Source organism: Enhydra lutris, unplaced genomic scaffold (genome assembly GCF_002288905.1).
Source record: "Enhydra lutris kenyoni isolate GAN:26980312 unplaced genomic scaffold, ASM228890v2 scaffoldscaffold59, whole genome shotgun sequence".
NCBI lineage: Eukaryota > Metazoa > Chordata > Mammalia > Carnivora > Mustelidae > Enhydra > Enhydra lutris.
In genome coordinates, this window is record NW_019154143.1 from 5,961,020 (window position 1) to 5,981,942 (window position 20,923).

General features: G+C 38.7%; 2 protein-coding genes across 6 annotated transcripts in view; one reads left to right on the top strand and one right to left on the bottom strand.

The window, feature by feature from the left end:
- Positions 1 to 10,933, bottom strand: part of LOC111158355 (putative ATP-dependent RNA helicase DHX57) — a 58,633-nt gene extending 47,700 nt beyond the window's left edge. Inside the window, exons 1-2 of one of the 5 annotated variants that reach the window (XM_022520342.1) lie at positions 10,899 to 10,933; positions 2,983 to 3,203 (exon numbers count right to left, since the gene is read on the bottom strand). In XM_022520342.1, the coding sequence (XP_022376050.1) occupies positions 2,983 to 3,197 (215 nt within the window). In that variant the 5' untranslated portion in view covers positions 3,198 to 3,203; positions 10,899 to 10,933. Of the gene's footprint in view, positions 1 to 2,982; positions 3,204 to 9,230; positions 9,542 to 10,433; positions 10,556 to 10,898 lie in introns of those variants that run through there. The other 4 variants (XM_022520340.1, XM_022520343.1, XM_022520341.1 and 1 more) reach the window with 4 other exon arrangements.
- A 73-nt stretch (positions 10,934 to 11,006) lies between these two features.
- Positions 11,007 to 17,690, top strand: LOC111158481 (MORN repeat containing 2). The gene is made up of 5 exons (XM_022520524.1): positions 11,007 to 11,126; positions 13,498 to 13,548; positions 14,326 to 14,432; positions 15,394 to 15,530; positions 17,389 to 17,690. The coding sequence occupies exons 4-5, from the start codon at positions 15,394 to 15,396 to the stop codon at positions 17,489 to 17,491; spliced, it is 240 nt and encodes a 79-aa protein (XP_022376232.1). The 5' UTR covers positions 11,007 to 11,126; positions 13,498 to 13,548; positions 14,326 to 14,432; the 3' UTR covers positions 17,492 to 17,690.
- Positions 17,691 to 20,923: the final 3,233 nt, after the last annotated feature.

Below are 20,923 nucleotides of genomic sequence, written 5' to 3' on the forward strand. Positions count from 1 at the left end.
ATGGGGCAGAGGGAGAGCTGCAGCAAATGGCTAAAGGAAATAGAAGGGGACAAACTTAGTAATAAGACGAGTATGTTCTGGAGATGTAGTGTACAACACAGTGACCATAGTTAAATATGATGTTTTATATATTTGAATTTGGTGAGACAGTTCTTAGAAGTTCGCTCGTATGTAAAATTTAAGAAACAAAAACAAATGAACAAAGGAAAACAAAAAGAGACAAGCGGAAAAGCAGACTCTTAAATACATGGATCCAACTGGTGGCCGTCAGCGGGGAGGAGGGAGCCCGGGGATGGGTGAACAGGCGATGGGGATGCAGAGGGCGCTGATCCTCATGAGCACTAAGTAACATACAGAATTGCCGAACAATTATTCTGTGTGACTGAAACTACTAAAAGACTGTATATTCATTAGACTTGAATAAAGAAAAATTCACACCAAAAATAAACAAAGAAACCATAATTATGTAAGGCAATGGCTGTGCAACTAAAGAAATAAAGGTCACCTATGCTACCCACACCGCCAAATCCAGGGGCCAGCTGTGAGCGCACATCTCTCTTGAGCTCTCACAAGCACTCCTTCACGACAAGTATCCCCTTTATGGATCCCACCCTATCCAACTGGATAATCCCCTTCAGAGCAGCTTTATTTCCTGATTCCAGAAACCAAACTCTCCTAGTTTTCCTCCTACTCCTCTGGCAACTCCCCTATCCCCTTGGACAGATTCTCCTAATCTCTCTCAGCTATAAAGCCTAGAGTAGCCCAGGCCTCAAAGTTCAGACCTCTTCTCTATCTATATAGTCCGTCTCATCCGATCTCACAGTTCTAAATTGCGGTCATTTAGAGGACTCATACATTAACTTCTCTAGCTCAGATTTTTTCCCCGAACTCAAGATTTAGATGTAAATTGCCTATAGACAGTACAAACGGAATACTGAGTCAGGGCTACCGAGTATAGTTGTGCAGATTGAACACTGTGCAAAGGCTCCTGGTGGGGATAGGAGGAAGATGAGGGAGGATGGGACAGCAAGTGTTCAAATCCAGTCCATGTTAGCTTACAAGCCATGCTTCTAGGGCTATAACTGCCCAAAGAAAGGGGCACCATTTTCTAATTCACATAAAGGCATACAATGAATAGTAGCAACTCTGGCAGGAGGGACTGATGTCACATACCTTTGCCTCAAGGCTGACAATGGCCTCCTATCTTTCTCAAAGCAAAAGCCAAAATCCTTAAAAAGGACACTAAGGTCCTACATAGCATTAGCCTTTTGGATCTAACTGCCTGTTACTCTCCTTCTTACCCATCCACTCTGGCCACATGCTTCCCTGCCACTTCTTAAACCTTCCAAGCACATTCCTGGCTGAGGGGCTTTGTACGTGGTGTTCCCGCTGCCTTGAATGTTCTCCTTCTCGTCCCTGCTTAAAGGACATGTTATTAGAGAAGCCTTCCCTGATCACTCTACATAAAACAGCAACCACTTAAAAATAACAGCAGTTTATTTTGGCATTTTCTACCTCTTTTATCTTCATTTTTCTCCAGGGCACTTTCTGCCTGGCATATTATATATCATTTATGGTCTTTATACCTCAAACTTGCTTCTATGAAGACAAGAACACTCTCTTATTCATTGCTCTAATTCTAGTCCCTAACACAGTGTGGGGTGCATAATGGGCGCTCAGTACATATTTGCAGCATGAATGGATGCCTAAGGCTATAAGAACCCCCAGTTACAATGTTTATGTTTTCAAAAAGAAGGGAGCTGCATCTAACTCAGAAGTTAGGCTCTTAAGTCAGCAGGTAAAGTGAAAATATACCTTAAAATTCCCCTAGAAATTTCCTAGATTCCTTTTAAAAAAGGGTCAAGTTTGAGAATGATATATTAGCTCTCAGTATGTCCAAAATGATCATTTTTCTTTTAGAACAAAAAAACATTTGTAGACTCTCTGGTTGAATATTAGATGAAGTTCTTGGTTATATTAGGGAGTATATATAAAAATATGTATTTAAGCCCTAAAATCACATACTCAGTGCATCAAGTGGCTTCAACTACAAAAAGCACCTGGAGACAGAGACTGATCGAGGGAACTATACTTCTTCCATGTCTTGCTCACTATGGGGCTCAGATTCATTCAGTGGCAGGTTTAAACTATTTAAATGCTATCTGTTTTTCTTTTTTCTTTTTCTGAGTGCAAATACTTGTATTCATTTAAGTTAAAAGCATGTTTGATGCAGTTAAGCTCTAGCACACACCTATATTCCTTTCTAATTAATATTTAGTTGGGAGTTATTTCCACAAAAGAGAGAGAGAGAGAGAGAGTGTGTGTGCGTGTAGCTTTAAAGAAACCTTTCCATCTCCAAAAATTCCGTGGACAGCTTGCAGACAGTGAGAATTCTCTATCTATGCTATATAACCTGCAGCAATAAAACCTATACTTTTACTAAATATTCATTAGAATTATCAGAATCTGTTCATATTTGAAAGGTGAAGATGAAAGAAGCCTGGATATGACTCTCTCACGGGTCATCACACAAAGCACCAGCGAAGCTTTGGCTGATATGTCTGGAAAAGAGATAATTCATCAACTAAAAAGACAGAGAGGACCAACAAGTAGCATTCGGGGACTTTCAAACTACAATGTGTAAGAAATAGTCAAAATAATTTTCACCACTTTTGCCATTTCCAATACTTACTTTTCTGGTAACATGAGTTACAGCAACAGCATTATATTTGATTCACAGTGGCCTGAAAGTTGAAGTTAACCTCAGATTTCGACCTTCCAAAAAAAGCCATTAGGTGGCTTTTTTGGGAAGCCTCTAGAAAAGGTTACAGAGTAGGAGACTGCAAGGTTTTAAAACAAGAGCTACAATTTACTTGACCAGAATTACTTGGCATTTTCCCCCCTTCCTCTTAGCTCTCTGCTGTCCCACAGGTCACGAACTGATACTATTTCTATACTTAAATATTAAAAAAGCATAATGACCTGGATGAGCGTCTTGATTCACTGAAGATACAAAAGTCATCGCCATCATCCCAAATTCTACTCGAGGCCTTCCGATTGCCAGCGCTGCCACCACCACTGCCGCCCCCGCCCCCGTGCGATTTATTGGTGTGACTCCTGCCTCCTCTGGCTCCTCTAGACGACCCTTTTCCACCTCCTTTGCCTGGCTTGCCTTTTCTTCTTACTGAAGAACTCATTTTCGCCTGCAAGAGAGAAATTAATACACACATCATAAAACTAGACAAGTATGACAATCCTTTGTCACAGTTATGGACAGAGCCCATTACAAAGAAATAAGGAAATGCATGTTTTTGAAAAGGGTCAGTCTAGGGGAAGCATAGATAAATTGTTTTAACAAAAGCTTTACAAGCACATCCCTCTGAGGATTAATATTTATTGAGTTTCTCCGACACAGATTTCTTAACCAGGAATATGCATCAGAAATACCTTGAGAAGTTTCAAAACACACATGCTTAAGCCCCAGTCCTAGATCCCGATTTGGTTAGATTTGGTATACGGTTTAAAAAACTCTAGTTGAAAAGAGATGTTCTTCGTGTAGTTAATACGTGATTTGATAAACAAAATTTTAATTTACATATACACTTTCAGAGACACAGACCTTGTTCAGAGATTTTGCCTGGGTAGAATGAAAGTATAGAGCTTTTGCATGCAAATGAAGTTAAGTTGTTAACCAGCTTAAAATAGAATATTATAACTATAAGATGCTTTATGTAAGCCTCATGGAAACTACAAAGCAAAAATCTACAGTATGTATACAAAAGAGAAAGGAATCAAAGCATACTACTAGAGAAAACCATCAACTCACAAAGACAGTAGGAGAGGAAGAAAGGAGCAAAGGATTTATAAAACACCTAAGAAACGATTAACAAAATGTCAGTATTAAGCCCTTACCTATTAGTAATTACCTTACATGTAAAGAGGTTAATTTCTCCAAGCAAAAGACACAAAATGGCTGAAGAGATGAAAAAATAAGACCCAACCATATGCTGCCTACAACAGAAGTGCTTTGGCTTTAGGGACACCAACTGAAAGTGAAGGGATGGAAAAAGCTATTCCATGCAGATGGAAACCAAAAGAAAGCAGGGACAACTATATTTTTATTGGGCAAAATGCACTTTAAGGCAAAAACTAACAAGGGACAAAGATGGTCATTACATAATGATAAGGGGATTAAATCAAGAGGTTCCAACAATTGTAAATATTTATGTACCCAACATCAGAACACCTAAATATATAAAGCAAAACAGATATAGACCAAAAAGAAAGCAAAAATGAAAATGATACATTAAAATTATAAAATACAGCCAAAGCTAGATATTTATTTCATTTCATTTTTTTAAAGATTTTATTTATTTGTCAGAGAGAGGGAGCACAAGCAGGGGGAGGTGCAGAGGGAGAAGTAGGCTCTCCACTGAACAAGAAGCCTGATATGGGACTCAGTCCCAGGACCCTGAGATCATGACCTAAGCAGAAGGCGACGTTTAACTCACTGAGGCACCCAGGCGTCCCCAAAGCTAGCTTTAAGATATTCTCTTAGACTTGCATATTCCTATAAGAAAATAGTTTTAACTCAAGAAGTAATAAGCTACATTAAAAATAAGAACGTACCTAGGAATAAATTTAACCAAGGAGGTGAAAGAACTGTGCACTGGAAACTAGAAGACATTGATGAAAGAAACCAAAGAAGATACAAATAAATGGAAGGATAGTCTGTGCTTATGGATTGGAAGAATTGATAATTATTAGAATGTCCATACTACCCAAAGTAATCTTCAGATTCAATGCAACCTCTATCAAAATCCCAATGGCATTTTTTGCAGAACTAGAACAAATAATCCTAAAATTTGCACAGAGCCACAAAGACCCTGAATAGCCAAAGCAATCTTGAGAAAGAAGAACTAAGCTGGAGGCATCATAATCCCTGATTTTAAACTATATTACAAAGCTGTGGTAATAAAACAGTATACTATTAGCATAAAAACAGACACACAGATGAATGGAACAGAATAGAGATCCCAGAAACAAACTCACACATATATGGTCAATTAATTCACAATAAAGGGGCCAAGAATAAACAATGAGAAAAGAGGTCAATAAATCGTGTTGGGAAAACTGGACAGCCACATGCAAAAGAATGAAATTAGACTATTACCTTACACCACACACAAAAATGAACTCGAAATGGATTAAAGACTTGAATGTAAGACTTGAAGCCAAACAACTCCTAGATGAAAATATAGGCAGTAAACTCTTTGATATCAGTGTTGGTGTGATTTTTTGACTCTGACTCCAAAATCAAAGGCAACAAAAGCAAAAATGAAAATGTGGGACTACATCAAGCTAAAAAGTTTCTGCAAACAAAGGGAAACATCAACAAAATGAAAAGGCAACCTACTGAATGGAGAAAATATTTGCAAATCATGTATCTGATAAGAGATTAATATCTAAAATATATAAAGAGCTCATACAATTCAATAGCAAAAAAACCCAAATGATTCAATTAAAAAACTGGCAGATGATCTGAATACACATTTTTCCAAAGAGAACATATAGATGGCCAAAAGGTACATGAAAAGATGCTCAACATCACTAATTATCAGGGAAATACAAACCAAAACCACAATGAAATATCACCTCATACCTGTGCAAATGGCTATCATCAAAAAGACAAGAAATAACAAGTGTTAGCAAGGATATGGAGAAAAGGGAACTCTTGTGCACTGTTGGTAGGAATGTAAGTTGGCATAGCCACTATGGAAAACAGTATGGAGATTCTTCAAAAAATTTAAAATAGAGGGCACCTGAGTGGCTCAGTTGGTTAAGCAACTGCCTTTGGCTCAGGTCACGATCCCGGAGTCCCGGGATCGAGTCCCGCATCGGTATCACGGCTCCACGGGGAGTCTGCTTCTCCCTCTGACCTTCTTGCCTCTCATGCTCTCTCTCACTGTCTCTTTCTCAAATAAATAAATAAAATCTTTTAAAAAATTCAAAATAGAACTATCATACAGTTTAATAATTCTACTTCTGGGTGTTTATCCAAAGAAAATGAAAATATTAACTCAAAATCATATACATATGGGTATATACAATGGAATACTATTCAGCCGTAAAAGAGAATGAAATATTGTCATTTGTGACAACAAGGATGGACACTGAGGGCATTTTGTTATGTGAAATTAGTCAGAGAGAGAAAGACAAATACGTAAGATCTCACTCAAATGTGGAATTTAAAAACAAAAACAACCAAGCTCACAGATAAAAAGAACAGATTGGTGGTCACCAGAGGTGGTGGGTAGAGGGTGGGTAAAATGGGTAAAGGGGTCAATAGGTACAAACTTCCAGTTATAAAATAAATACATTATGGAGATATAATGTACAGCATGGGGACTATAGTAAATAATACTCTATTGCATACTTGAAAGCTGCTAAGAGAATAAATTGTAAAATCCTCATCACAAGAAAAAAAGTTTTTTTTGTAACTATGTAAGGTGGTGGATGCTAATTACTAGACTTACTGTGGTGATCGTTTCACAATATATACAAATGACATCATTATGTTATATAACTGAAACTAATGTTATATGTCAATTATACCTCAGTTTAAAAAATGATCCAACTATATGCTATTTATTTATCATTTTAAATTCAAAGAAACAAATAAATGAAAGAAAACAGATGGTAAAAGATAAATTATGCAAACAGCAACCACAAGAAAGCTGGAGTGACTGTGCTAATATCAGACAAAATAAACTTTAAAGCAAAAAAAAATGTTACTAGAAATAAAGAAGGACATTTCATAATGATAAAGGGGCTGATCTATCAGGAAGATATAACAATGATAAATATATATGCACCTAATAACAGAGCACCAGAATACATGAGCCAACAACTGATATAACAACAAAGAAGACAAAATTCCTCATGAAGCTTATCTTCAAAGGGTAAGATACAAATAAACAAACAGATAATGCCAGTTAAATGCTGTACAGAAAAAGAAAAATCCCAAGCCTGTTATTTTCAAGAGAGTAGTCAGGTAAGGCCTCTGAGAGATCATGTTTGAGCAGACAACCTGAACAAACTGAGAATGAGCCATGAAATACTTGTGAAAAGAATATTCCGAGGGGAAGGTGCCAGGTCCAGAACATCTTCAATGCACTGAGCTGGACAAACAGTAAGAAGTCTGATGGGTCCGTACTGAAGTGAGGAGAGCAGATGAGGTCAGAGAGCAGAGAAGGCCAAGAAAAAGCTGGAGACAGGGGGAGCACTGTGAGGAGAGGCAAGAGAGAAGGGGTTGTTACCTCAGTAAAGCGGGCAGGCCACAAAGTTAAGGTTGCATTGCCACAGTAAAGATCTGGTTGGGTTTGGTTCTTAAGTTGCAGTTATTGCCAATTTAGGCTAATACTTGACTTCGAAGATTTTATACACAATATTTTTGTTATACATCACAACTTGGCCATCTCTGCTCCAAACAAAAGAATGAATCTTAAAGTGAGCTTATTTCTTTTGGTGATTCATTTATGTACAGAGATTCTGTGATTCCATTTCATACTGTACCATACAGGAACGCTTTGTATAAATGAACTGCTTTTCATTTTAGTATCATTAGTAGTATCATGGTCCCATTACATGCCTATTAACCTCATAAATGTGTCATTAGTTTTTGAGAAAAAATATGTAAATATGTATTGTAACATGAGAATTTCTCTCCAAAGCAGGGCTTTAAGTATTTTGGAAAAGTTTGACAGCGTATATCACGTGAATTCAGATTACTTCAATGCCAAGAATTATGTTTAGATAGGAAAAAAGAAGCTTTTTCTCAGATAGAAAAATAGATTGCTTTGGGTTTTATGTAGCTTTAGATTTCATTTATTTATTTGACAGAGAGAGACACAGTGAGAGAGGGAACATAAGCAGGGGGAGTGGGAGAGGAAGAAGCAGGCTTTCCGCCAAGCAGGGAGCCTGATGTGGGGCTCAATCTCAGGAACCTGCGATCATGACCTGAGCTGAACGCAGAGGCTTAATGACTGAGCCACCCAGGTGCCCCGTAGCTTTAGATTTAAAAAAAAAACTAGAATTTAATCTGTTTAACTAAAAGTGACTTGGAAAAAAATTTTTTTTGGAAAAATTTTTTAAAATTCTAAATATGATAGGAAATCTCTAAAGAGCTGAGGCAAAAGATGGCTAGGACTGACTCACATTTTAAAACAATTATTCTAGGGATGCCTGGGTGGCTCAGTCAGTTAAGCCGCTGCCTTCAACTCGGGTCATGATGCCAGGGTCCTGGGATCAAGTCCCGCATTGGGCTCCCTCCTCAGTAGGCAGCCTGCTTCTCTCTCCGCCTCTGCCTGCCACTCTGCCTGCTTGTGCACTCTCTCTCTCTCTCCGACAAATAAATAAACAAAAAGTCTTAAAAAAAAAAATTACTCTAGCTGCTATGTGAAGAATAAAGAGACTGGGGTGGGGGAGGTTGGGGGGGCAGGGGCACAGTGAGGAGAAGCCAGGATGCCAACTAGGAAATTACTGCAGTTGTTCAGGCAGAGCAAATACAGAAAAAATACAGTGCGTTGGACTAGGATGGGAGCAGTAGAGTTGAAAAGTGGTCACAGATTCTGAATGTATTTTAAATGTAGATGAATGAGATGAAAAGTATGAGAAAGAAATGTCTACAATTACTGTGAGATTTTTTAGCCTACGTTAACTGGGTAAATAGTGGTGTCATGAGTTCAGAACTGGAATACTGGGGAGGAAAAAATCAGGGAGGGTGTCACAAGTTCATTGGATCTGTGACCTTTGAGATGCCAATTAGATACTCACATGGAGACCTATTGAAGGTAGTTGAGCAAACAAGTCTGCATTAAGGGGAAAGGTAAGATTATTTCATTTAAACCTCTAAAAATCTAGTATGGTAAAGATAATTTTCTACATTTTATAAAGGAGGAGACTAGAGCACAGATAATTATATGACATGTCTAATGCCACCTAATGTATAGAAGCAAAGTCTGGAGCCAGGGTTTGAAGCAATCTGTTTGACACCAAAGCCAAATGCTTCCTACCATTCCTCCTCCTCCTCACCACACACATGTACCTTGTATCTTCAATTCCTCAATTCAAAGTTTAGTGATAAACAAGACCTCCTTTGATCTGTGCCTGGGTCTTAATTTATAAAGGAGAGATCAATGCCACCAAAAGAAAAGTTTAATGTTATTCACCATTTGGCCAGAAAGGAGAGAGGTGCGCCGTGCCACGGCAGGCCAGGTCCACAGGAGGAAGCACCGGTGTCAGTCAGGAGGCACAAAGGAGCCAGGGGAAGGCAAAAGCCACAGCCTTTCTTAGGGTTTCCGCAGGAAAGGCAGGGCAGAGTAAACAGTTAGGACTGGCCAGTTAAAATAATCCCAGCAGGCTTTGGGCAGAGGGGCTGTGCCTAGTTGCCTGTGACCTGGCCCTGGGTTGATTTAGGGGGAGGGAGGAATTGGCTTGGGGTGCAAAAATTATGATAAAGGAGGTAGGTGATGGGGGTTGGTCTGCATATGAAAGGTGTGTTCACAGGTCAGGGTGAATTAGCTATCCCTAGGAAGGGCAGCTTCTTCCTGGCCAGGTAGGTCCCCGATGTGTCAAAACAGAATAAAATATGGAAAATTAAAAATGATTAATACACATTTCCAATACAAATTTCAAATCCCTTCATTGCAAGTTTCCTGACTCCAGATCTCTTAGATAAGAATATCATAAGAAGCCCAACTACCTCAAATTCTTCTGTAAAAACAGTGGTACTTATACTCACAAAAACTTAGGGTCGTTAAAAGCTTAGCAGGAGACCAAAACAATCAGGCAAACTGAAATTCTGTAAAGTTGTGCATCAGTAATTATCTATTACTTCTAGGATTCAGAAAAAGGTAAAGGATATACAAATCAGATTCAGCTCAAAAAACACCCAGTCCAGGTAAGTTTGTGTAAGTAAAATACATTAGGAAAAAGGCAAGAAGATAATATGCTTTGATTTTTAAAGAGTGGCTAGCCAACCAGACCACGCCCCAGCTAGCTTGCCTAAATAAACGAGCAACAACTTGTCTCACACCAACCCAGAAAATGTCAACTTTACAACCTCATCTGAGATCTGCTCTCAAAATGTTGAAGGAAGACTGCTGGCTGTACCAATACGACTCACCCCAGATGTCTTCAAGGGAATGAGAATCAGGTTGTATGATCTACGCGGATTAAATGTCTCTATTCTATTCCACTTAGCCTGGGAAGATTCCAACTATTTTTCTTCACCGTGGACACAGGAACCTAAGTTTGGCTCGAAGAGGATCCTTTGTTTCACACCCAGAACAGGCCCCCAGGAACAGAATCACCAAACAGGGCACTGAAAACTGATCACACACCCTCCCTTCCCAGGCAAACCTCTGACTGACCCCATACATCCAGCTCCACGCAGATACCTACACCTGGTACCTTTCTTCCATCATATACTCAGTTCCAGACGCCGACAAGAGACAGGAAAGGAAACCCGAGCCTCTTCAACGCAACACTTAACCCTTCTCGTAGCTGAAATCAGCTCCCTCGCCTCCAGCCCGGGTGCGGACAACCCGGGTTCCTGCTAGCACAGACTCACCCGCCCCAGCCAGCCTGCCTGGATGCCCCCCCCCCGCCGGATGCTCCTCAGACCCTGACCACCCCCGGAGAGGGAGGCGGCAGCAGGGTCCGCACACTGACAACCAGGGCGGCGCGCGGACCACGCAAACACGCACACATCCCCTGTCCGCGGAAGGGGGAGGCCATGGCGGGTTCGCAGCGCGGCTTCCCGGGGCGGCTGTCAGGAGGAAGCACCCGGGGCCGAAGGGGTCCCGCTGGGGTTTCGGCACCCACCGTGATCTCACCCGGAGCGGCTCCGCGGCGGCCCAGCTGCGGCAGCACAACCCGCTGCCTTCCGATTGGCTCAACGTCGGCCCCTCGCATATTCGCTTCCGGGTGAGAGGTGCCTCGTCGCCCCGGCGACCGAGTCGCGCTCAGCGCGGAGTTAGCGCTTCTTGCCCTCAATGCCACAGAACTGGCGGCCCAGGAGGAACCGCAGAGTCAAGAAAATATTTGCGGCACACCTCTGTCAAGTGAGTGCCCCTCCTCCCAATGCCCCGAGCCGGGAAGGTCACCTCTAAGTAGAACTCGCATTAAGCCAGAGCGTGACCACTGGTAGCGCCTGTGTGGTTGTGACTTATTTCCTGATCGTCTACACCGGGGATGACGTGGGGACACGGAGAACCCCACACCCCCACCCCTGGCCTGGGAATCAGAACACCTGGATTCTAGCTGTGTTTCGGCCGTCGATTTGCTGTTGTGACATCTGAGGCAAATGACATCCTCTCCGGATTTCAGTTTCCTCTCTGGTGCCAGATGGTCTCCATGTCTTACATTCCCTCTCGCTCTAACATTACAACGTTTCAAATGTGGAACCATTTAAGGACATTTGAAAACATTTTGGTTTTTTTGTATGATCAACTTATGTGCCGTGCTTAATAAGCATTTAAAGATTGTTCAGTTCCTACCTACAAGTACTAAGCACCTACAACTCAGTACTATGCTGGACGCTAGAGTGAGAAAAAAAACATTTGACTAATCCCTGATCCTTGACCTAGACGAGCTGGGTATTGAGATTGGAGATTCCAGCACCAAAGCGTTATTTTAACAGGGTTCTAAGTACAATAGTAGGGATCAGCCCGGGGCGCTGTGGAGACTCCTAGACGAGTCTGGGGGATAAGGGAGATAAGAAAGGCTTTGCTCAAGTGATAGCTGTCTCTTTTTGTGTGTGCCTTTTTCTGGGAAAAATTTGCAACTTTGTATTCCAGTTCACTAATTTACTTTTCAGCTGTATCCATTCTGCTATTCAGTCATTACACCAATTAATGTTATTCATCTCCTAGATTGCTAATTGGTTCTTTTTCATAACCGCCTATTTCGGTCTCAAGGATACTACACTCTCCCTTACTCTCTGAGGATGTTACAGTATTTTAAAGTCTTCTACCTATTGTGTTATATTTCCTCAAAGGGGATGAGCCTCCAGTCTTTCTCGATTGACACCTAAATTAATTTTTAAGTAAAAATGTCAGTTCTCTTGCCCCACCCATAGAGATTCTGATTCAGTAGTATAGGAACTTGCAAGCATCCCAAGTAATTCTGAGGCATGAGCCACACTTTGAGTAATATTCTGGTAGACTCTGTTGTCCCAGAAGTTAGAATTTACTTATCTTCTCTCTATATATGTTTTTCTTTGGTATTGGAAAAAATAATATCTAGTGATTTAGTCCACTAAATGTCCCAGGGCTTTGAGGCATAGATTCCCCTCAATGCTTTCTTTTGACCTGGTCTCCATTCTAATCGCATTCTGTTTAGACGACCTCACCCCTACGTCTCCCTACTATCATTTACTATCTTTATTTTCTATTCCCTCCTTTTGCCAATTCCTCACTCCACTTTACCTCTGTGAGGGCATCAATAGGTCATATAGGCTACCCAAGAGAGAGAAAAACATATAACCACACAAAAACTGACACATCAATGTCCATAGCAACGTTTTCATAACAGCCCAAACTGGAGACAACCCAGCTGTCCACCAATTGATGAATGAATAAACAAACTGTTATTTCTGTACAGGGGGTTATTATTTGGTGGCAAAAAGCATGGCTACTTGTTGCAACATGGATGAACCCCTAAGAACATTATGCTGAGTAAATGAAGCCAATCATAAAGGACCACTGACTGTGTGACTCCTTTATATGAAATGGCCAGAATAGACAAATCCATAGAGATGGAAAGTAGATTAGTGGTTGCCAGGGGCTGGGGCTGGGGCTGGGGTAAGGTGGGTGGGGGTAAAGAAGACATGGGAGTCGAAACCAGGGGAATGAAGACTAACTGCTAACATTATAAAATTAGATTCTGGTGATAGTTGCATATGTCTGAATATATTAAAAAACCATTGAATTGTATACTTTTAAAGGGTAAGTTTTGTGGCATGTGAATTATATATTTATAAAGCTATTATAATAAACAAATAAATAAAAATAGATTATCTAGACAAAGTTATTCATTTCCCCAGGGCCCTATACTAGAAAATGGGAATGCCAAGTAATCATGATATGCTTGTGATCATATGAAGTGAGTCAGTTTGGTTGGCTCTTTTTTTTTTTTTTAAGATTTTACCCATTTTATTTGACAGAGAGAGATCACAACTAGACAGAGAGGCAGGTGGGTGGGGGGTGGGGGGGGAAGCAGGCTCCCTGCCGAGCAGAGAGCCCAATGCAGGACTCGATGCGGGCCTCGATCCCAGGACCCTGACACCATGACCTGAGCCGAAGGCAGAGGCTTTAACCCACTGAGCTACCCAGGTGCCCCAGTTTGGTTGGCTTTTAAAGCACATTTGTTACAAGGTCTTCTCACATAAAAATATTTAAGTTTATCTGACTTTTCTTAAATCTTTTAAAACAGCTGCTGAAGTGTATAAGATAAACTTTATATTTCCAAATGGAGACAAGTATGGTAAGCATACATTTCAATTACTTTTTCTATCTAGACTAAAATTAAATAGCTTAACAGTAAAAAAATGAGACTATAAATTTTGTAAAACTAGTATTGGGATATTAACTCCATTAACCAAAATGACACAGAAATACTAATAGATGGACAGATTTTATATTTCTTTATTTATTTTTAAAGATTTTATTTATTTATTTGACAGAGATATAGAGAGAGCACAAGTAGGCAGAGTGGCAGGCAGAGGGAGAGGGAGAAGCAGGCTCTTCACTGAGCAGGGAGCCTGATGTGGGGCTCAATTCCAGGACCCTGGGATCAGGACCTGAGCTGAAGGCAGCTGCTTAACCGACTGAGCCACCTAGGCGCTCCCAGATTTTAAATTTAAACTGTAATGTTAAGTCTAGATAGTATGCCTTGGGAACCCATGTATGGGATCTGTCGGTCTTCCTGTCAGGTGTGTTTTTTAATGGTTATGTGACTTAAGGGACACCTGTCTGGCTCAGTCAGAAGAGCATACAACCCTTGATCTTCGGGTCATGAGTTCGAGCCCCATGATGGATGAAGAGATTACTTAAGCAAATAAATAAATAAACTTAAAAACAAAAACAAGACCTTCTAAGTCCATGGAGCTCCTTATCTCTGGCCTCATTGGTTTCAATGCTAGGGAGCCAAAGAGACCCATAGAGATGCAGTTGTGATTAGTCCTGAACATAAATACTTTATTACCTAGTCAAACAAGGTTCCCGTTCATAATGGATTACAATATATTTCTCTCTTGTTTAGATGGTGACTGTATAAGAACATCTTCTGGAATCTTTGAGAGAAATGGAATAGGTATTCATACCACTCCTAATGGGATTGTCTATACAGGAAGCTGGAAAGATGACAAGGTATTGTTGTTGTAATATTGATAGCGGTTAAGTAAGCCTATTGCTTAAATGATTCCTGACATTTCACCATTAATGAAAAACACATGTGAGTAGACTATACAGTAAAAATAACTGATATGAACATAGGAGTGATATTAAAGTCATACAGGGTTTGTCATTTTTTTTTAAGATTTTTTTTTTTTTTTTCAAATGAGCAGGGAGCCTGATGTGGGACTCAATCCCAGGGCCCGAGCCAAAGGCAGAGGCTTAGCCCACTGAGCCACCCAGGCACCCCTTGTCATTTTTTTTTTAAAGTTTTGTTGATTTAAATAATCTCTGCTTGGTGGCTGGGGGCTCAAACTCACCCCCCCCCCCCAGCTACCCCCCCCCCCAAGATCAAGAGTTACATGCTCCTCTGGCCAAGCCAGCCAGGCCTCCTGTCATCTTTATTATCATCTTTCTCATCTCCTATTCACTGAGTAAACTAAATGCTTTACATAATTTACTCATCTAACCCTCATAGCATCTCATGAGGTAGGTACCACTCATGCTCCTATTTTACAAATGAGAGAAATCAGGCTTAGGTTTCTTGCCCAGTGAGTGATGAAACCAGGTTTGCCTGAATACAAATTTTTCTTCCTAACAACTTCTTTGTACTGTTTCTGTGCTAACTAAACTGGCTATCCTTTAAGATTTTTGATATGTTCAAGATATCTTGAGGACCCTATTATCATCATCCCTGACCCCCTAGGTGTTGAAATGCCCCAGCTCAAGAACATTAGACTTAGCAGGCTTCAGAAAGAGATGCATTTGAAGGACAATGAGAAATGGTGGATGTTGTCTTATTTTTGTGGAAAAAAAGGGTGATACAGTGATAGATTAAATAATAACTAAGTAGATGATAGACATATATGTACATTTTTTAAGTACTCTAGGGAAACTGAATGTTAGTTACTGAGGTCATTTCCTTTGTTACAAACAGATGAATGGTTTTGGAAGACTTGAGCATTTTTCAGGAGCAGTGTATGAAGGACACTTTAAGGACAATATGTTTCATGGATTGGGGACTTATACATTCCCAAATGGGGCAAAGTATACTGGAAACTTCAATGAAAATAGGTAGGCTTAAAATAAAAAGTCATTGTCATTCTAAAAGGTTCTTTTCAGGTATGTTTGCTTAAATGTTTTATTTAGTCAATGCTATTCTTTTGTAATATATTTCATTAAAATATATTTATAATATATTAAGAATTGTTTGATTGGGGCGCCTGGGTAGCTTAGTTGGTTAAGCATCAGATTCTTAATTTCAGCTCAGGTCATGATCTCAGGGTCATGAGATTGAGCCCTTTATTGAGCTCTGAGCTGGCATGGAGGCTACTTACGATTCTCTCTCTCCCTCTGCCCCTCCTCCACCTCTCTCCCTCCCTCTCTGTTAAAAAGAAAAGAAAAGAAAAGAATTGTTGCGTTATTTTTTAGGGAAAATGTTATAAAGAGAGGCTAAGACCATCATGAGCCTCCAAAAGAAAATATTCTTATTGATAATTGATTAGACTTTTCTTTTATTTCTTCTTACCTCTCCTATTGCTATAGAACTTTTTGCCATCAGCTTGGAAATGGAAAGCTTGTCACAATTATTGAGAAAATTTAGGCCAAAAATTACTTTGACTTGAAATATCCTCATAAACTTTTTTCCCCCTTAATTTTAGAGAAAGAAACAGGGGCAGGGAGAGAGGGAGAGAGAGAATCTTAAGCAGGTTCCACACCCAGCATGGAGCCCGACACCAGGCTTGACCTCACATCCTTGAGGCCATGAGCCAAAATTAAGAGTTGGATGCTTAACCAACTGAGCCACACAGACACCACTATCCTGATAAATTTTTTAAAAAGCAGCCTTGGGGGATAATTTCATAATTGTTTATTGGATTTGGACCTGATATATGTGTGTATTTTTACTAACCTAATTTTTCTAATGTAAGCAAAATTAGTTTTTGAATTGTAGAAATGTACTCACTGTTGTCCTTTCTGGGCTTATGCTTGAAGGAAAAATAAAAATGAAATGAAACAAATGCATACTTTTATTTATTTATTTATTTTAGAAGATTTTATTTATTTATTTGACAGACAGAGATCACAAGTAAGCAGAGAGGCAGGCAGAGAGAGAGAGAGAGTGGGAGAAGCCGGATTCCCGCTGAGCAGAGAGCCCAATGCGGGGCTCGATCCCAGGACCCTGGGATCAGACCCACGCCAAAGGCATAGGCTTTAACCCACTGAGCCACCCAGGTGCCCCAAATGCATACTTTTAAAAGCTTAATCTTTGCACTGAATACCATCCCATGTCATCCAGAGGCTCATATTCATTTATAAATATCCCTTTATTTCCAGAATTGAAAATGCAACCTAATTGTTAGGAAGTGGTTGATATAAATACATTTTGAGGAAGGCAGAAGAGCGTTCACCTTTTTTGACTCCCAAGTCTGTGCTGATGACACAAATTTTTTCCACTGATGTTAATGAAGGGAAAAAATCCAACCCATGGCATAAGGTCTGTTTGTTTATGTGAAGTACATTTTCACTACTCCCAAGAGTCCAAGAAAACCCCCACATAGCACCTCACACATAGTTGATGGTCTATAAATATTTGTTGAATAAATGAATGAACTAATATGGACTTTTCATTTTTTAACTGATTGTTTGGTTTTGTGTAAACTTAGTGTGTGTGATCCTAAAATCTTAGACACCAAAATTTGTGTAACAACAATGTTTGTTTGGCATAGTAATGGTTTTGGTACACTATAAAAGCAGGATACTGAATTTTATTATTTTATTTTATTTTTAGGATTCTGAATTTTAAATCAAAGTTTGAAAGTGGAAAGATATAATTCTTCAGGTGTAGAGTGTAATATGTTAGACAATCTTATACCTGGACTGTAAATTCTTGGTCTTGGTTAATGAACAAATTTGTTTTTCACTATTGCAGGGTGGAAGGTGAAGGACAATATACTGACATCCAGGGACTAGAATGGTGTGGTAACTTTCATTTCACTGCTGCTCCAGGCCTGAGACTAAAGCTCCACATGTAGTATATTTTGCATTAAAATTTTAATGTGGTAACTGAACTTTTTAGTTATAAGGAAAACTTAGTCACCTAAGTAACTTCATATACTACCTCTCTATCATAATTTTGCCAATAAAACCATCTCTCAATGCCTTTTTGAACTTTATTTTCATCATCTTATAATTACTTTAAATAAATTATATGGGAACGCCTGGGTGGCTCAGTCAGTTGAGTGTCCAGCTCTTGATTTTGGCTCAGGTCATGGTCTCAGGGTCATGAGATCGAGGCCAGCATCTGGTTCTGCTCTAGGTGTGGAGCCTACTTAAGATTCTCTCTCTCCCTTTGCCTTTCCTCCTGCTCTCATGCATGCAAGCACACACTCTCTCTTTCAAAGAAGGAAAGAAAGAAAGAAATCTTTTTAAAAAAATAAAATAAATTATGTGATTCATTTTAATAAACATAGCAGAACTATCTAAATCTTTTTTTTAAAGATTTTATTTATTTATTTGACAGAGACACAGCAAGAGGGGAACATGAGCAGAGGGAGTGGGAGAGGGAGAAGCAGGCTTTCTGCCGAGCAGGGAGCCCGATGCGGGGCTTGATCCCAGGACCCCGGGATCATGACCTGAGCCGAAGGCAGACGCTTAACGACTGAGCCACCCAGGTGCCCCAGAACTATCTAAATCTTGGCAAAGAAAGCTTCCAATCTTGTGCCTGAGTTTTGTCTTCTTAAAAAAGCGTATCTGTGTGTTAAAAAAAATAAAAAATAAATAAAAAAATAAAAAGCATATCTGTGTGTTAAAGGAAGCTATCAAGGAAATGAAAAGAATCTACAGAACGGGAGAAAATATTTACCAATCATTTATCTGATATAGATTTAGATTCCAGAGTATATAAAGAACTCATATTTAAATACATATAAATAAAAATACAACCCAATTTAAAAATGAGCAAAAGATTTGAATAGACATGTCTTTAAAGCAGATATGCAAATGTCTAATAAGCAAATGAAATCATTACTCTTTAGGAAAATGCAAATTAAACCTACAATAAGATAGCACTTCACAATCACTCAGATGGCTATATTAAAACAGACAGACAATAACAAAGCTTGGCAATGATAGGGAGAAATTGGAAACTGCCAACAGTTCTAGTGGGAATATAAAATGGTACAGCTGCTATTGAACAATTTTTCAAAATGTTAGACATACAGTTACAGTATGACCCAGCAATTCCTAACTATGTCCCCCAAATAAATTGACCTGTGTAGGAACGTTCATGGCAGCATTATTCATAACAGCTCAAGATCAGAAACAACCCAAATGTCCATCAGCCGATGAATGGATAAACCAAATGTGGTATATATCCATATAAAGGAATATTTTCAGCCATAAAAAGGAATGAAATACTGACACATGCTACAACATGAATGAACTTTGAAAATATATTAAGTGAAAGAATCCAGTCACAAAAGGCCACATATTGTGTGGCCTTTGTGTGAAATATCCAGAATAGGCAAATCCATAGAGTAGGGAGTGGATGAGTGGTTGCCATGGGAGGAAGGAACTGGGAGGCATGGGGTTTTTTTCAGGGGTGACGGAAATATTCTAGAATTAGTGCTGATGGTCGCACAACCTCATGAACATTAAAACCATTGACTTGTTCACAAAGGGCAATTTTTGTGCTATGTGAATTATATTACAATTTTTCGAAAAGTAGATCTATGTGTCCTCATGTATTCTATGTCAAGGAAGCTTTTTTACCTTCTAGATAATACAATTTAAAAATTACCAGAAGAGTACATGACAGCTACATATTAAAAATTACAATAAAGACCTGAGTGTTTGTTGAAACTATTTTTCTGAAAAATGACCAAAAATGCTATAAACAGTAACTTCCATATCATATTTCTTCATTCAAAATCCTGTGGAAATTTGTATTTCTCAATATGTCATTGCTAAATTTTTAAAAAATTTCTGTTGTACTACTATAAATCTGGGTTGAAATGTCTTTTAAAATATAAGTAAAAATGGTATTTTGGTTAGTTTCCTATAACCATAGATTATGTATTTAATTTCAAAATACCCTATTTCTAACTGTTCAAAGATAAATTTTTAAAATTAGACACTTTTGGATTTGTTGGTTAGCACTAATTGGTATGTTTTAGGAGTAAATACTATTTACTGGAATTTATACAAATTAAGACAAAGTGAGAGGATGTTTTCAGGAAAGGACATAAAATGCAATTTCAAAACTTCTGGAAAATATAGAAAAATACCTGTTTTATGGCAAATTAAATTTTCCCTGATATTTTTCTTTAAAAGTACTTAAGGTAACAAGGTAAATACTTTGCTTTAAAAATCTTTAGCTTTGTATTGATATAGAAATAACTTTTTAAATGCTCAATTTCCCAGTTTTCTAGGATAAAAAACTAATTCCTTTTTAACAGCTTTCTTTTACTCCTTGAAAGTAAATCCAGTTCAGTTGATTAGTTGATGCTAGAATTTGACCTGAAGCTTATATAATTAGAAGAGACACTAGTTTTCCTCATTTAAAAGCCTAGTTAGCATATGACAATCTCGTTTCCGGGGAAGTCAAACCTCTCCTGCCTTTTTTTTTTTTTTTTATATATAACCTTTAAATTAATTTAGAATCCAGATAAGCCTTGATCTGAGGATGATATAACCACAGCAAGCAACATGGGGTAAGTGTGTGCTTTTATGTGCTTTGAAAGGCATTGACAGGGGAAATATTTTCATAAAAGAAGAAATCCCATATATCCTTACTAATTTAGATTCAAACCATGCCGACATTTATTTAAAGAAATTTAAATATTCATTTAAAGAAATAACTATTTGAAAGTTATAAAATTTATAAAATATTCATTTATTTTCTTGCTTAATTTTTAAATTATGTCATAATCTGCCTTTGCACGTTGTCAACTAATGAAATGTTTGGGGACTACAGAGTGTTCGATATTTATGTATTAATTTGAAGTGGAATTAATTTTGAGAGCAATCTGAAAGAAAAGGTGACAGGTTTTTTTATTTACAAGGCAGATAAATCCAACATGTATATGCCTCTTTGGGATTAAGAATAAAGAATTAAAAAGATTAGGAATGCCTTTTGTAACACAGAAAAGGGACAGAGGATTCTATCAAAGTTCATTCCGCTATGTACAGAATAATGTGTGTTGATTAATTACACAGGGACATTAATGAAACAATTCTGAACTCTTTGTGGGGTTTTGGGAGCATGATGAGAAGAATCGGGTTTCACTTGAAAGCTTTCTATTATTTACTTAAGCAAGAATAGCATTCCATTTTAATTAGTATTGGAATCATATGGGTTTTTATCTGCTGAAACTAGTATTCTGAAAATAAAGAAGTATGTCTTTTTATTACCCTCTGTCTTTTTAAATAGCTCCTTTCAATACAAAATTGTATTGCTGGAAATG

What these genes read in the sequence shown, in the direction of transcription:
- LOC111158481 (XM_022520524.1), top strand. Translation starts at nt 15,394, where the DNA reads ATGAATGGTTTTGGAAGACTTGAGCATTTTTCAGGAGCAGTGTATGAA. An exon ending in GGAAACTTCAATGAAAATAG is followed by an intron (nt 15,531 to 17,388) that starts GTAGGCTTAAAA and finishes TCACTATTGCAG; the next exon opens with GGTGGAAGGTGAAGGACAAT.